Consider the following 15,729-nt stretch of genomic DNA (forward strand, 5'->3'; position numbering starts at 1 on the left):
CATCTGGATGGTCTTCCTCCATGGTGTGCAAGTGGCTTCATGACCTGAATGTCACTCCTTGGATGTAGCATGGCTCCTTGCATGCTGCTGGGAGGATGAATGCAATGAGAGTGCAGGCAGGAGGAGAGGTGTGATGACATGGTGATGGCTGGTTCAGATGAAACCTGTTATTAATATTTTGCTATATTGGAGGGGTGGAGAAGAACAGGAACACCTGAGATTCTGGTAAAGTTCTCTAGCTAGGATGACTTGGTTCAGTTTGTGGGTGGTTTTGGGTCTCTAATTAGTCAAGTGCACAAGTACATCCAGAGGTGGATGATTGCAATGATCCCTTTTTGCCAGTTCTCACTCATCTGGCTGTGTCAGTGAGGCTTTGCTGGCTGACTGCTGGAGAGGGAACACAGAAAGTGTGCAAACGTGGCAGCATGAATTAACTAACTCTCTGCTTTCTGTCTTTGCATTTATTATATGAATGTTCTTGGCTATAGTTTTGCATGACATGTTTATCTTTGCTCATTATCTGACTGACTCCAGTCTGTCACAGCGTCCAGGGATGCAGTGGCGAGGTGGCGTGGATGGACTCAGAGGAAGGCTGTCCCTCCAAGCCCTCCCTCTGGAAGAAGGGCACAATTTAGCTTGGGGCTCGGTGGAAATAGAAGAGCTTCCAGTCCAGAAAGGAAGTATAAGACAGTAACCTAACGAGAGGTCTCCTTTCCATCCTGACTGATGTGCCCAGCGTTGATGGGTATTTTTCCTTCTCCTCTGCACCAGCCCCTCGTTGGATGCTGCTCCCCGTCCCTCTCCTGCCAGCTCCAGGTCAGCACCTAGGAGGGAAGGCTGAGCTCTGTTCCGAACAGTTTTGTTTTGCTTTGCTTTTTAAACACTAGTGTAATTTGATAGTGATGACATTTTGTGCTCAACTCATGAACAACTACTCCTGGGGACTGGCCAAATGCAGAGGGTGATGCGGTTCTGGTTCCAAATAACACGGATTCCGTCACCGCTCCCAGGGCAGTCTGGCAAGGAGGCTCTTCTGGGGTGGGTGCAATGAGGAAGCAGAGGTAGAGACGTATTTTTAGTGACTCTGACCTCTTACCTCCTGCAGTGTCGGTGCTGCCCTGCTAGCCCACCTGGCAGAAAAACGCATCCCCTGTCCACCTGCCAGCTGTCCTGTGCCCTTCGTCCAATTTTGAACTGCCAGCAAGCAGAGCACAGAGTCACGCTCCTCCCGACTTTCTGGCAGAGCAATGAAAGGTTGTGTCTAGTTTGGGTGAGGTTTTTCATGCACAAGGGTCTGGGGGTTTGTATTTTTCAGGAAAACAGCAGCTTTAAGTCGAATATAAAGTGTTTACAGACTTGACATGAATTGCTATCCCTAAAAAGGAAAAAAAACCCCACATTAAAAGTCAGAATACTTCATTTTAGAATTTGACGAATGAAACAATCCCAAATGATGTTTCATTGCTGTCTATTTTTTTTCCCCTTCATAAAATAAAAATACTTGAAACATTTGGCTGACCCCCAAATTCTTCTCTCCTCTTTAAGAATCTTGCTACTGAGCTGAACCCCTCCTGAGCTTGTCTATACACAAGAGACCACGGGGTGGGGTGTGTGACGCCAGATGTCTCCAGAAAAGTGCTTTGGGCTCCCGGCTCCTGCTCTCCACATCCTCTGATATCAGGACCAAAATTCTGGGATGCCCATATCCAAGGACAGAAAGCAGCCGCCTCTCCTTTGTGATGTTAATGTAGGGAGGCTCAAGGTCTGACCTACTTTCCAGCCCCAAGGAAGTGCAGGATGGTTTTAACTCCTCTGTGCTCGGTTTTCCCAGTGTCAGCTCACTAAAATGTTTGGACATGTGCGTTTTCCTGCCAGCTGTCCCTGCTTACTGCCACCCAGCCTCCTTCTCTACTCCGTGCCGTGCTATGCTCATGTGTCTCCTGCTTAGAAGCAACAAGGGCTTATCTGAGCGATTGCCTCGTAGCCAGAACACCTTCCTCCATGCTGGGCAGAAGCCAAGCCCTCAGCTCTCTGCACCCTGCAAGCCCTCCCTCGCTTCGTTGGAGCATCACACGCCGCTCGGGTTCCACGTGTCACGCTGCAGCGGAGGAGCGTGTGTCTACAGACTCTCCTCTCCTTGTCTTCTCCCCGGAGCTTGGCTCAGGAATTACAGTCGGGAAAGTAGGTTGCAGGTGGTTTTGGGGAGAGGGAGGATTCTGTTCTCGTTCTGCCGTGTCTCCTCCCAGGACTCTGGAGTGTTTCTGCCGTGCAAAGCGGAGGAGAGAGTTTAGTGTTCGTGTCCAGGCTCTCTGTGTGCTGAAGGCTGGTTGCAAGTTTAGTGCTGGCTACAAAAGGCTCAGAAATGCACCTTTTTCATGTGAGACCAAGGAATTAATTTGGTGTTTGTGCCTCTGAAGCAGAACAACCCCTTGCTGTCGAGTATTGTTATTTCCTTAGTGCATTTTATTTTGCCCTCTGTTCCCTTCATGCTACAGCTAGGGAGAGGTTTATCCTTCACCACAGCGAAGGCTGTTTTGATGGATGCATTCAGTTTTGGGACAAACATGTTTATTGGAGCAAGAGGATCAGCCTGAGTTGCTCTGAATAAGCTGATGTTAGGGAAAGGATTGGGATCCAATACGTAGGGTTGTGGATGTGCTCTGAAGGGAAGCCGTAGGCTTAGACACAGTATGTAGATATCCATTTGGATGCTTAGACTTGGTGCTGGTCATCCAAAGGAGAGGCAGAGAGCTGGCCAGCTGGGTCCTTTTGTGTGGGAGGGAGTAGGGACAGCTGGTGGGCAAGTCACCAAAGTGGAGTGATGGAGCCAACGGATGAACCTGGTAATGCCATAAATTAAACAGTGCAATTAGCGTGCCAGATCCACTTATCGGCTCCGAGCCGGTGTCGACTGCGTGTCTTTGGTAGTCAAGATAAAGCTCACACACCGTGAAATCGAACTGAGCGGAAAGGGGCATCCTTCCAACAGCTCCAGGCACCGCTGGCATGCAAATCTGTGCTGTGGCTGGGAGAGAAGGGGGCAGCGGGACCGACAGCCGCGGTGCCGCTGCTCCAACGCCAGCCAGGCTCTGCGCGGAACAGAATGGCTGCCCGCGGCTGAGGGGCTGCTCGTGGGCACCCCCTTGGCCAGTTGCCTCTGCTGACCTGCCCTCAGGTCTTGGGCGAAGGAGCTCAGCCATGTTTCCAGCGTGTAGCTGAGTGGCATCTTCAGCGCACGCTCTGGAGTTAAGAAGGTGAAGGTTTTGATTTGGGGTGCCCCTCAGCAGAGATCCACCACCAGCACCCGCTGCACCCTTCTGCAGCTTTTGGCGTGCGTGACTGGGGTGGTTTCTCCCCATGAGCCCCACTCATCGGCTTCATCCGCTGCCAGGACTGTGTTGGTTGGTACATAGGAGGGAACACGGGTAAGCGATGCCTCGTTGCCACAAGTTACAGAGACCGTGGTGCCTCCTCCTCCTCACTGCTGTCTTTGCTGTCGATGCGCTGCTTGTCCTTGGAGGTCAATGCCATGGGGCCCTAATATTTCTTCTTGCAACACCTCTGATAACGCTCTATTTCTTATTCCCTCTCTCTAATAGAGGGTGATGTACCACCTTCCTCTTGCAGCTCCTCCACTCACTGCCCGAGTGACTCCACCGGATTTTGTCTTGGGCAAGTGGAGCTTGCACCCTCCTCCACCCAGGAGCAAGCCCTCCGCCCCAGCAGCAGCTTCCCTGGAAGGAAGCTTTGGATGGCCACCTCCATTCACCCCAGGCTTTCCTGGCTATGTTGGATGGTTCCTGGTTGTTGTACAGGGCAGACACTGAACCAGTTGGTGTTTCCAAACTGTTAATTCAAAGAGTTGGGTGTTAGCGGTGAGGCCGGTGGCTGTCCTGTCCTGCCCTGGTTGGCATGCCGATGGTGCTCCTGATCCTGGGAAGTCTCACCCACTCCATCGGGACACATGCTGCATGCTGGTTTGGGGTTAAAACGCTTTGGGAAAGCAGTAGGCAGAGCAGCTTCCCATGGCAAATGACTTCAGTAAAAAAAAGAAATGGAGAATATATATTTTTGTAAATTTTTAATGATGTACATGTGTTTTTGAAGGAAAAACACGAGTTAAAAAGCCTGGCTATTTAAAATTAATTTTATGAGTCTTTTTTTTTGAAGGAAATTAATCTTTTCTATAGAATCTCTGATTTCAAAAGAATTATTTCTTTCCAGTTAATTTTTTACTGTAAAATTTCCAAGTGTTCCCACGATGGCATGTGACCAGGAGGACCTTGCAGGTTCTCCCCGTGGATCCTCAGCTCCCATGAGCACCGTGACAGTGGTCCTGGTGGTGGTGACAACTCCGGTGGGGTTGGGGACCTTCTCCATCCCCCAGGCAGCAGAGGAGGAATCGGGAAGGAGCAGGTGGGCGAGGGTCACAGTGAGCAGCGATGGTCAGCCCACGGGCTGCCCATAGATGGGGGAAATGTCTTTAAACTGGTCAGCCAATATTTATGAAGATATTTATTTATTTTTGCCATTGGTTTCCATTTCCTGGAGGTCATGGGGGCTTGTTAAATGTCTGTGCCCAGAGTCAGGCTCTGGGAATGGGGGTGATTTACTGGAATTTTCTGTGCTTTTGCTTCTGTCCAAGATTTTGGGGTGGGTGCTGCCGAGGTGTTTGCGTTAGGTGGGGTTGAATCCGGCGGTGAGAAGCGATGGTTGCTGTTTCTTTTCATGAGACAGCTGCTGTCCTGCTGGCTAGTCTCACCTTTTTTTGAGGGAAGCTGCCTGGTGGGTATTTCGCTTCTGTCCTAATCCTTCTGAAGAGATTACTTTGGTTCTTAGGAATGGGTGCTGGGGATAAAGCCTCTGAAAAAAAATCGCTGCTTCCACTTGCTTTCTAGGGCTTGAGTTTATAATAAATAGAAAGGTTACATTAAAAGTGCCTACGATTTCTGCGATTCCTCCTCTAGCAGAACGTGCCCTGGCACCGGTGTTTTCCAGTAGCAAGATCCCCTTGGAAGTGTTAATCATTCTCAGTGATGAATCTCGCTGCTTTCTGCTGTAGCTGTATGTTATCTGCTCACAAGCAGACGCGCTGAAGCTGCCGGACTTGCAGCCAGTTCCAGTTCTCTCCTGCGCATCTCACGCTGCCTCCGTTGTGATTTATGGGCAGTGGTGGCAGGAGACCGGGCAGCAAATGTGCCCCATCCCCTGCGGATACGTGCGTGCGGAGCGTGGCCCTGCCAGCTGCGCTTTGCCCGGGCTGGACCCCAACTGTGGCTGCTCCTATAGGCAATGATGTATAGAAACCCTGTGTTTGAGATGGTCTATTCTTGGCTCTTACTTGGGATGTCTCCTGGGTTCCTGTTCCTCCTCCCTCCTCCTCTTCCTGCCTTCAGGGGAGACACAAAGCACCTCTGTCACCTGCTCCCTGGGAGAACATCTGGAAAAGCTGCATTAAATGTGCTAAAAGGCCATTAAGACGGGAGAACAACAAGGCAAGGTGGTCCTGAGGAGCAGGGTTAGCTTTTCCCCACTCCAGTCCCTGGGATTTAGCAATCTGGAGCTAAGCTTGACGGAGTTTTGAGGGATTGTCTTTGGTCACAGCTTCAGCAAGAAGACTCGTTATCAGGTAGCTCTGAGAAGCACAGGGTCGTACCAGTACACAGAAATCGTGAGCTCTCAGGTACTTTAAGAAATAGATTGCTAATTATTTATGTTAATGTTCAGGAAAGGAACTTTCTCTTCGTCCTTTGGTTTCTTTTATACCTAAAGGAATAAGCTTTATAATTTATTCCAGGCTTTGCTAGAACAAAAGTTATCAAGCATTTATCACAAATTTGGCCTCTGTCTCTGGGAACAGATGTCAGTCAGAGCTTGTTAGTGGAGGTGGTGCTACAGAAAGCAGCGTTTAATCAAGTTATCGTGGAAGTGAGGAACGAGCACAGCAGTCCTGAGCACTGCTGGGCTGGCAGGATGGGTGCCCAGGTCCACAGCACCACAGAAGCAAGAATGGTTTGATGGTTGACCGTCCTGCTCACAGGAGGAACTTATTTTGTTGCACTGAAACAGTTGATGTTCTACCAAAGACAACATCCTAATCCTATCAAATCTGTGTTTCTGTACAATCCAGTAAGATACAAAAAGGCTGCGGATCAATCCATTTATTCTTCTTTATGAGATTATCTCCTAAAAATCTTCTTTTTGCTGTTTTTTTACCTTTCACAGCAGATTTCCTTTTCCAACACCAGCTTGCCCATCACCTCTGCTTTGTTCTCAGCAGTTCGCTGTGCAGCCAGGGATGCTCCAGCAGGATTGTCAGGACACGCTTGTCAGCCAGCTTCTTTGATCTCTCCATTTCTCTTATTTTTAAAGATAATTTTTGACTTGTTCTGGCCTAACTCACGGTGGCTTCTGCGAGCTTTCAGTGGGGGAAAAAGTAAACCAGAAAGATGGCACATAGGCAAATGTCATTAAGTTAATTAAGGCCTTTCCCTCACTGGGGCATTTTTCCACGCCTGTCTGTGGATGGTTTAAGGGGACAGAGTGCTGAGCAGCTGTAAATTAGCTTTGGTTTCGTAGGGAGAAAAGGCACCACCTCCACCCTGGCATCGCTTCCCCCGCCGAGCCGCTTTGCTGGGCTCCAGCTGCCGAAAGCTGCCGCTCGGCTCTTCCCTCGTGGTTTGTGGGCACCAGCTTTCTGCTGGTGGGTCCTTCGGAGCCATGAGACGCTGTGTGCCAGGGCTCCTGGGATGGATGCTGACTCCATAACACTTCTAGCACCCCGGGGCCCTCCTTCCCCTGGTTCCCCTGTTTGGACAGCTGTGGCTGAGCGCACGGTGGGGGAAGGCTGCAGCATCCAGCCCTCCCCGCTTCCACGAGTGCGGGATGTGCCCTGGATGCCCACCTGGATCTCCTCAACACCCGCCTCATTTACCTGCAGGGCTCAAACGTGGATTATTAGACCTAGAGCTACCACCTCAACCCCTTGGTCTTGTGTTTCTTCCACCAAAAGTGGCTTTGTTCAGGATGCAGCTGTATTTCTTTATTTATTTTTTTACTCTCTAGGCAGAATCTAGCGAGGGTTATTTTGTTTTTCAAGAGTGGCTGATTCACGGGCAGATGTAGCGGTGGCAGCTCAGCTGTATGGGCACGGATGGTTTGCACGATTCAGCTGTGACTGGATACAACCCATGGACCAGCTCTCCAGCCACAGGAGGTGATGGGCTGCAGGGTCCCCTGCGTGGGTTAGATAGGGGATCACAGTACCAGTGATGCCGGAATTAATGAGTGACTTGGGGTTTTGACTAGTGGGGAGGGGGTTGTTGCCATACCTTGGGCAGGCTGTTTTTAGCATTTACCTCGTAGGAAGACAAGACTGGAATGAAGACCTCCAGTCACTGGAATGTTTACTGGCACCATGGGACCAGTCAACAGTGTCACCCATTTGCTGCCATCTTCTCTTTGAATTTAGAAATAAACCAACGAGCGTATCAAGCACTCTCCTCTCAGCTCATCCCAGGAACCAGGGCTCTGCCTGATGACAGCACAAATCCATCTTCACTCACTGGAGACTAATTGTGCTGTTAGTAGCAACATCCGAGGTGGATGTTTAATTGTGATTATCTTTTGACTTGAAGCGTGTGCTATTCCCAGACTGCAGAGTTTTATAAGCGGGCAATTAAGCTGTGAAGATGGAGGGAAGGGAGAAGAGGAATGAAATCGTTGGCATGGGTGCAGAAGATTAAACTGGAAGTCTCTGCGGGAGATGGTTCTTGGTTTAAATTGTCTCCTGTTGCTTATGCTCAAACTGCATTGACAGAGCTGATGTAATGTGAATTTTCAGGTGGTGAAAATGCAGGAACAGGTGTCTTGTAGAATAGATACTCTGCTCCTCAGGTCCTGGCTTACTGCTGCCTGGCTTGCCGTCCAACATCTCAGCATGCTTTTCTCCTGATCTCCAGCACCTCCTGCTGATGGAGTCTGGCCCTTTCCGCACAGCAATGCTGATCCTGCGCTTCCCTGGCCCAGGCTTGGCACTGGCCTTAAGTCAGTCAGTAAGTCAAGGACAAGGTTTTTATCTGAGCGTAGCCGTGCCGAGAGCGCTCCCTGCATGGCCATGGCCATGTCCTCCACTGCTCGGTTTGCCAGGCATCCCACATCATACGTTCTACATAGTAAAACTATACATCTCGCTTGAAATACTCTTCTTTTTAGTCTATTTTTTTATGGAGCTGGCCACTTTGCTGCATGCTCAGCAGCCTGGTGTCAGGAAACTAGGCAAAGGGCTCCTTGGCGGGTGCACGCTCCAGGTGCTCTGCACCTCTCGGAGCATCTCTTGCATGGGACATGGTCATGGGACACTGGCTGTGTCCGGCTGCGTAATCCTCAGGCGACAGCCTGGGATTCACTGCCCGAGTCCAACAGCCTCCTTCCAGCTCTGCCCGTGGCCTGTGGCAGCTCTGGAATCCCGCTTCAGAGCCACGTTTGCAAATCCCTCTTGTTGCTGTGGCTTTCGGGGAAGGGTTGGTGAAACGTCAGGTCATGTTCAAGGTTGGGTCTACACCAGCAGTGCTCTTAGCAGTTGTGGTTAACAAAGTGGAGGCAACTTGTATGTTTGGTACCAGGTGGTCGGGGGCTTGCAGACCCCATGGGTGGGCTGGTTGCTCAGCCACTTCTACCCTGGTAAAACATCCTGGGGACAAACTTAGCAAAAACTTATAATTGCTTATAATCTCTTTAAGTGGTGCCGCCAGTGGGGAGCTGGTGAGAGGGTGTTTGCTCTGGACTAACGGTGTGGTTGGCTTGTGTTAGAGAAGCCCTGTCTCAAACCAAAAATATTTTTGTTGAAGCACCATGGCAAGTGCTGCAGCAGTTAATGAACACAGTTTTGCCAGGCTCTCTGCGGGGTGTCGAGCCTTGCAGGGCCTTTGCTTAAGGTGTTGGGGTCGTCGTGGTTTGTGGACGCTGTGACGATATTTCCTCTTTTGCTGTGCCCTAAAACAGTGAAGCCATTTCATTTTCTCTGCAGAGCACTTAAATATGTAAGACTCATTGTGGTTTGGGGGCTGTATTTCTTGTCAGAGTCACTGCAGGGTATCAGAGGACGTACTCGCACCCTGCTCTATCCATGTTCTCCTCAAATAAAACGCTCTGAACAAAAATTAATTTTGCACACGCAGAGTAAACTGTGTAACTTAGAAACTGCTTCAGATTTTAGGAAACACCAGACCTCAGTACTTGAGGGATTTTTGCATTTATTACAGGGAAAAGCTCTGGCAGGTAATTTCTAGCACAACTGAGGGATTTATTTCCCACTCACTGTCTCCTGAGAAGTGGTGTGTGCTTTTCTAGAAGTACAGGGTGCTGCTTTTTTATGGCCAGAGCCTGTGTGTGAAGGGCCCCAGACGCCAGCAGGTAGTGTGGATTTTCTCCCAGCCCCAGTAAGGCTCAGCAGCTCCGCAGGAACGCGTGAACTGACGCTTCTCAGCGGACGTGAACCGCAGTAGAATCACTCGTATCAAGTTTAAAGCAGCTTGAATATTTGCTGGTTTTACACAACACATCCATGCTTTGGAAAGAGGAATTTGCATCGAATCTCAATTTTTTTTTCCCCCCTCTCTCCCCTTTTACACTTAGGATTCTAGCGACTGCTGGGACTGATTTTGACCTGCGGACCCTGAGAGCCGTCCGAGTGCTACGACCCCTGAAGCTTGTGTCGGGAATCCCAAGTGAGTGTCGTGACAATGTCATCTGCGCAGCCAGGGCTGCTCTATAGCTTTTGGGGTGTTAGATGCTTTCCTGAGCAATATTTTCTTCCCCTGCTTCTTTGGGGTCTGTGGCTCCTGCCTTTGCCAGGGTTCCGATTCTCTGTCGCCTGGTTTTGCATACAGCCAGCTGATTGCAGCACTGCGCTCCCAAATCTGCAGATGAGCAGCAGGGATTTGTCCTAGGACACCTTTGGGGTTGAATTAATGCTCTGGGGTGTGAAGACTCGAGACCCAAATTTTGCAGCTTTCAGGCCCCAGCCCTGAGCTTGGACCTTCTGACAGTTTTTACCAGCTGAGCGTCTTGCACTGGGGATTTTACCCCTGTAATAAGGGAGGAAAACAAAGGGAAAGAGCAGATAGGACTTGGCTTTGCCTACTCAGTGGGCAAGTTGAAATATTTTACATGCTAACGGGAGGGGTCTGACTCCAGTGAGGAGCTGCATCATGCCTTGCTGATGCCCTGAACCCATCCAAGTCCCAGCACCATTGCTCACCACCTTTTTATTTGTTGCTGTTCACCAGCTGCTCTACCCGCTGGCGGGGGATCGCTGTCAGGAGTTCGTTCCATTTCGGAATGTGGAACAGAGATATTTTTTTATTTTTTCCCTCCAGCAAGAGCCAGTGAAAGGGAACGGCTGCTCTGTGGAATGCTTTCTGCATTAACCCCTCGGCAGCCAGGCAGCCCCCTCTCTCCTGGGCGGTGGGTTGGGGTGTCAGCTCTGCCACCCCCCCGGCTGCTGCAGGACTGAAATGTTGGTGTCGTTGAAATTCAGCAAGAGGTTATGCTTTGCAATAACAGCACCAATGTTTCCTGAAATCAGCATCCTTTCATGGGCAGGGCTTGAAGCTGAATTCCCACACAGGAGAGGTCCTTGGCCAGACTTTGGGAAAAGTGTCAGTTATTAACAAGTTCTCTAACAAGGAGATGCTGCAGGTTGTTTTCTCATGGGCTTCTTGCCTGTGCAAGGCGATGAGGTGTTGGGGTAGTGACAGACTAAGGATGTCAGAGAAGTAAGGTGGCCCCTCAGGGGTATCCCTGTCCTGGTGTAGGTCGTGTGTTTCACCCGGGGGACACTTGCTCCCCACCCTGTGATGAGTCCTGGACCAGCATCTTTTCCCACAGAGCATTATTTGCTCTCATGGTTTTAGTGATGCTGTGGAAGTCGTGCTGTTTTTTTGTTTTTTTTTTTCCTGTAGTAAATGTACAACCTTGAGGCGTATTCATACACAAGCATGGCACATGCTTTTCTTCTACACTCAGTATTTTTCCCATCCAAGAGATCTTCACGCTTTTTTTGATGCATGCACCCTCATTGACCTCCATGGTGCTGTACAAGGTGGCAAGACAACGACGATCTCATTCTCCATCCCTTAGGACAGGCCACCAAGGTGGCTTTCAGCTGCTGCTTATCGCTGAAGTTTGTTTTGTTATGCATGACATTATCTGACACCTCCATCTCTCTGGCTTCTCTTACCTTATCTCCTCTGGTTTTAACTGAAAATGAGTTTTAGTGCCACTGAAAAAGCTACGGATGGATACCCCTGGAGACAGGGTTTTGTTTCTCCAGAGCACGGTGCGATGGGCACAGTGGCATCGTGGCTGTTCTCTGCTTTGCAAAGGGAGAGGCAGCTCCCACGGTGCCCATCGCTCCCTGCCTTCCCCAGGACAGGGGGTACCACAGTCGTGCCCAGCTCTGCTGCTCTGCCCACACTGCTGCATGAGCTGCCTTCAGGACAGCTGCGGTTCAGCTCCAGGCTGAGTTTTGGGACTCTGCTGGCTTTAAGAAAAGTCTTTTTAGTGTCTCTGAAGCTGGAAAGATCTTTGAATCTGTGATCTGAAGAAGAGAGGTCAGAAAAAGATAGCTGTCCTGGCTGTGTGTCTCACATCTCGAGTGTGTTATTGCTGCAGCATCTTTTTTATAGAACCCTGGGAAAAGCACCGTTGCTTGGTATTGCCAGTCCTAAACTCTCCCTTAGACACCCCCTTTTCTCCTACCTCACTCCCACCCCTAAACCCTTGTTTTCCTTCCCTCACTGATCACCTGTTTTTCCTTGTCCCCACAGGCTTGCAGGTTGTCCTCAAGTCCATCATGAAGGCGATGGTGCCCTTGCTTCAGATCGGGCTGCTCCTCTTCTTCGCCATTGTGATGTTTGCCATCATCGGGCTGGAGTTTTACATGGGGAAGTTTCATAAAACCTGCTTCTCTAACGAGACAGGTGAGCTTTGAGCTTCACTCCCCTCCCAGGGTATCGTCACGATGCTTCTGGTCCCCTCCATCTCATCGGGATGCTTTCTGTGCTGCTCTGATGTTGCTTTTCCTCATCTACATTTATTGCATTCTCTCCCTCTTTACTCACCTACATTAAATTAACAGGCTTTTGTGCTCACCTGACATGCACTGGGACAGATCCTCTCTTGCTTTTACACCACCTTGATGCTGGTGGGTTGCTCTCAGTCTGCACAAGAGTGAGACGAAGGAGTTTAGGGTCTCCTCTCATGGGAGAGTTTTTTCCATAGTTGAAATGCAGAACTACCTTCTTGTTGTTCCAGTTGTTGCAAGGTGGGGTTTTTGGTTGCTATTTTTTTTATTCGATGGTCTCTGTTTACACCTTCATTGGTCTTAGCTCTACAAACAGCTGCTGAACGCTGAATTTCCTTGCAAGGATTCTGGAACAAGTTGCATGGATATGAGAACATCAGTGTGGAATAGTGAAGTTGGAAAGACTGGGAGCAGCCCCAAAATAAAAAAAGGGTGATAGATGGAAGGCAGGAGCCATTTGATGGTGAAAGGATAAAAATGTCCTTCAAACAGAGCAGGGCAAGGGAAACGGGGCACTGCAGAGTAAATGATGTGCCTGCCTGTGAATGAGCACTAAAGCCCAGAAGATGGAGGTGGAGAGGAGTAATGCCCAGAGCCCTCGGCCAGGACTGGCTGCCATGTCAAAGGCAGCTGCTTGTCCATGGCTCCGAACTCATCCCAACTAAAAAAAAAAAAAAAAAAAGGCACAAAGCAGCCATTTTTTTCCATGTCATTTTTTAATATTCTTTTATAGTAGAGCTAATATGTGTTGGTTATGTGGGCTTTCCACAGATGAAAACATTGTTCTTGTCTCCAGAAGATTTCAATTTAAGGTACAATTGGCTGTCTTTAAAACACAGTCTTGTATTTTCAGTGATTATCACTAATAGGTCTTAATATTGATTGATACATATGCATTCAAATGGTAATAAAACAACATCCCTGCCAAATCTCTGGGCGTCCTTCAGCGCTTTCGAACAACAACACAGGAACAGTTGAATATATTTGGTTTACACGGAGCTTTGCAAAAGCAGAGGAAAATTGTTTTCTTGCTAATGTTCCCACGTAACATTAGAAAAACATAACACAACTTGTAAAGGACTGTCAGGTGTTTAGAGATGGCTTGTGAGGGAAGTGTGATGATACTGGTTTTTCTGGGGAGACCTTCCAGTAGCTAAAGGGGACACAAGAAAGCTGGAGAGGGGCTTTGGACAAGGGTGTGTAGTGACAGGACACGGGGCAATGGCTTTAAACTGAAAGAGGGGAGATTTTGGTGAGGTCTAAGGAAAAAATTCTTCCTTCTGAGGGTGGTGAGGCACTGGAACAGGTTGCCCAGAGAAGCTGTGGCTGCCCCATCCCTGGAAGTGTTCAAGGCCAGGTTGGATGGGGCTTTGAGCAACCTGGTTAGTGGAAGGTGTCCCTGCTCATGGCAGGGGGATCGGAACAAGGTGATCTTGAAGGTCCCTTCCAACCCAAACCATTCTGTGATTCCTGGAAGAAATGAATTTTTGGACTGGATTTGTAGAGAGGAAAAAATCTTCCTGCAGGGTGTGTGTGTTCATGCCGAGCAGAGCAGGTCGCAGCCCGCTGCGATGTCTCTGGGGCTACTGCAGCAATTACAGAGGAATAATAACGACGGTGACAACAGAGGTGTGTAGGAAGCAGAAGCGTTCTCGGCGCGGCGGCGGGGAGAAGGCAATTATGAGCAGGTTTGCATTTTCTAGAAGCGTTTTCAGGTCTGGTAAATCGCAACCCAAGTGGGGGATTTTTCACATCCTTCATTTGCAGGTAGCAGCCACGGGCTGAGCTCTGAGGCTCTCCCAAATGGACCAACTTTAGCTAGTGGGTTGAAGAGAAGAGTGACTTTTTTTTGAAAAAAATTACTATTATTTCCCCCGCCCCTCCCCTCAGAAACCAGCTAACTTAAAAGGAAAAAAATAAACCCCAAATTTGCCTTCTCTGCAGACAGCCCTGTGATATCGGTGGTGACTGAGGGACCCCTGTGCCAAGCTGGGGACCGAGAGCAGGTTTTTGCCACGTGTAATGCCATGTCTGAGCGACTCCTTCTCGCTGGGTGGCTCCCAGCTAGGAACTGGCAGCGCAGCCGAACAACCCTTGTGTGCTGCATCTCTCTGCGCCGCAGCACCCGGCACCGCGCTGCGAGGACGCGGCGCGGCCGCGCTCGCCTCCTCCCGAACCCGCCAGCCGGGCGGCGTGGGAAGATGTCTGTGCTCCCAGACACCGGCCCCCGCTTCTCCCAAGGGCTAACGAGCTGCTCGACGGATGAATTCCGGGGATCGATCCCACCTGCGCGGCGGGAAGCGGTGCGATGGTGTTTCTGGAAAGGCGGGAGCGGTGAGGTTTCCTGGCACCGCGGTCCCGGGTGAGCACAGCAGCGGAGCATCCCACAAAGCCATCAGCTGAGCTTTTTAAAACCTAAGTGCTCATCATCTCCAAAGAGGTGCATTAACAAGTCCAGGCCTGATACCAAGGGGCTCCGAAGGCTGGCTGGAGCGTGGAAATGTGAGATGCCTCTGTCAGAGGGCAGCAAATTGGAGGAGGAGGAGTTGCTCGTACTTGTTTCTGTTCCAAATCCCCAAAGTGAGCAAACTCTTGGGATTTTTCCTGGAATCGTGAGCCACATGAGAGGTACCAGCTGTTACTTTGGCACATTGTGGAGGGAACCGAGCAGAGGTGTCACAAGCAAATGTTGCTGTAGCCCAGCTAGTCCAGAAGCCCAGGGCAGGTCACGAACTGCAAAGAGGAGGGATGCTGGAGACCAAAGAATGGCAAAAGGGTTATTCGAGGCCTTTGTTGCTCAGCCTGACAGACTGTTCTGAACTAGTGGAATTATTTCTCTATTTTAATGAAAAATGGGTGAAAATTAATGACAGCGCATGTCCCAGTGGATGCCTGACTTGTTTCCTCTCCCTGCATCCTCCGTGCTGTCCTGTTCTGCTGGCACAGGATGATGTTTAAGCAGCTGACCCAGCCCATGTGCCCTGACACTTCTCCAGGAGAGGAGGGCATCACATATTTTCTGTTTTTCCTTGATGCTCTCCTTCCTGTTTTCCCCATCCTCAGGAGTAGCCATCAGTTCTGGTCTGTAAAAAACCCAAACCCAACCCTTCACAGTAGATGTGCGTTGCATTTTCAGAGCATAACCTGGCAACGAAAGGCCAAACAGAGATAAAACTGGATTCTCTTTTCAGGCACGCTCACAAACGATCTGCGAGAGCCAGGTTTGGTATTTTCTTTTTGCAGGCTTGTCTAAGTCCTTGTGAAAGCCTGTGGTGACCCATATGGGAGCTGGAGAGAGATGCCCTGCGTTAAGGTGTTGAGTCAACAGGAAAGCACGTCACACACACACACACATTATATATAAATACATATATCCTGGAGCCATAATGACAATCCTGTTTTCCTCCTGCAGGCTTTGCTCTATGGAATGATTATTCCTAATTATTGTTAGTGCTGATCTTGTTTTCCCCCTGGTGAATTTGATTTTGTGCAGTTTGCTGCTCCATTACCATAACGTGTCACTTTTAAAACCCTTTAATATTTCCCGAATTGCATCTCTGTGTAAATAGGAATATTACTTAGTATATTTATTTACTTTGAAAACCCAGCTCTTAGGTTTTCCAGACTGCTCTCTGCTGGTG

General features: G+C 49.5%; 1 protein-coding gene across 2 annotated transcripts in view; it reads left to right on the forward strand.

Annotated features, from left to right (window-relative positions):
- CACNA1B (calcium voltage-gated channel subunit alpha1 B) overlaps positions 1-15,729 on the forward strand; it is a 302,801-nt gene that overhangs the window by 93,462 nt on the left and 193,610 nt on the right. For both annotated transcript variants that reach the window (XM_086625007.1, XM_086625008.1), the window contains exons 4-5: positions 9,637-9,728; positions 11,832-11,984. In XM_086625007.1, the coding sequence (XP_086481133.1) occupies positions 9,637-9,728; positions 11,832-11,984 (245 nt within the window). The remainder of the gene's footprint in view (positions 1-9,636; positions 9,729-11,831; positions 11,985-15,729) is intronic.

Source organism: Tauraco erythrolophus, chromosome 22 (genome assembly GCF_009769465.1).
Source record: "Tauraco erythrolophus isolate bTauEry1 chromosome 22, bTauEry1.pri, whole genome shotgun sequence".
NCBI classification, from domain to species: Eukaryota; Metazoa; Chordata; class Aves; order Musophagiformes; family Musophagidae; genus Tauraco; species Tauraco erythrolophus.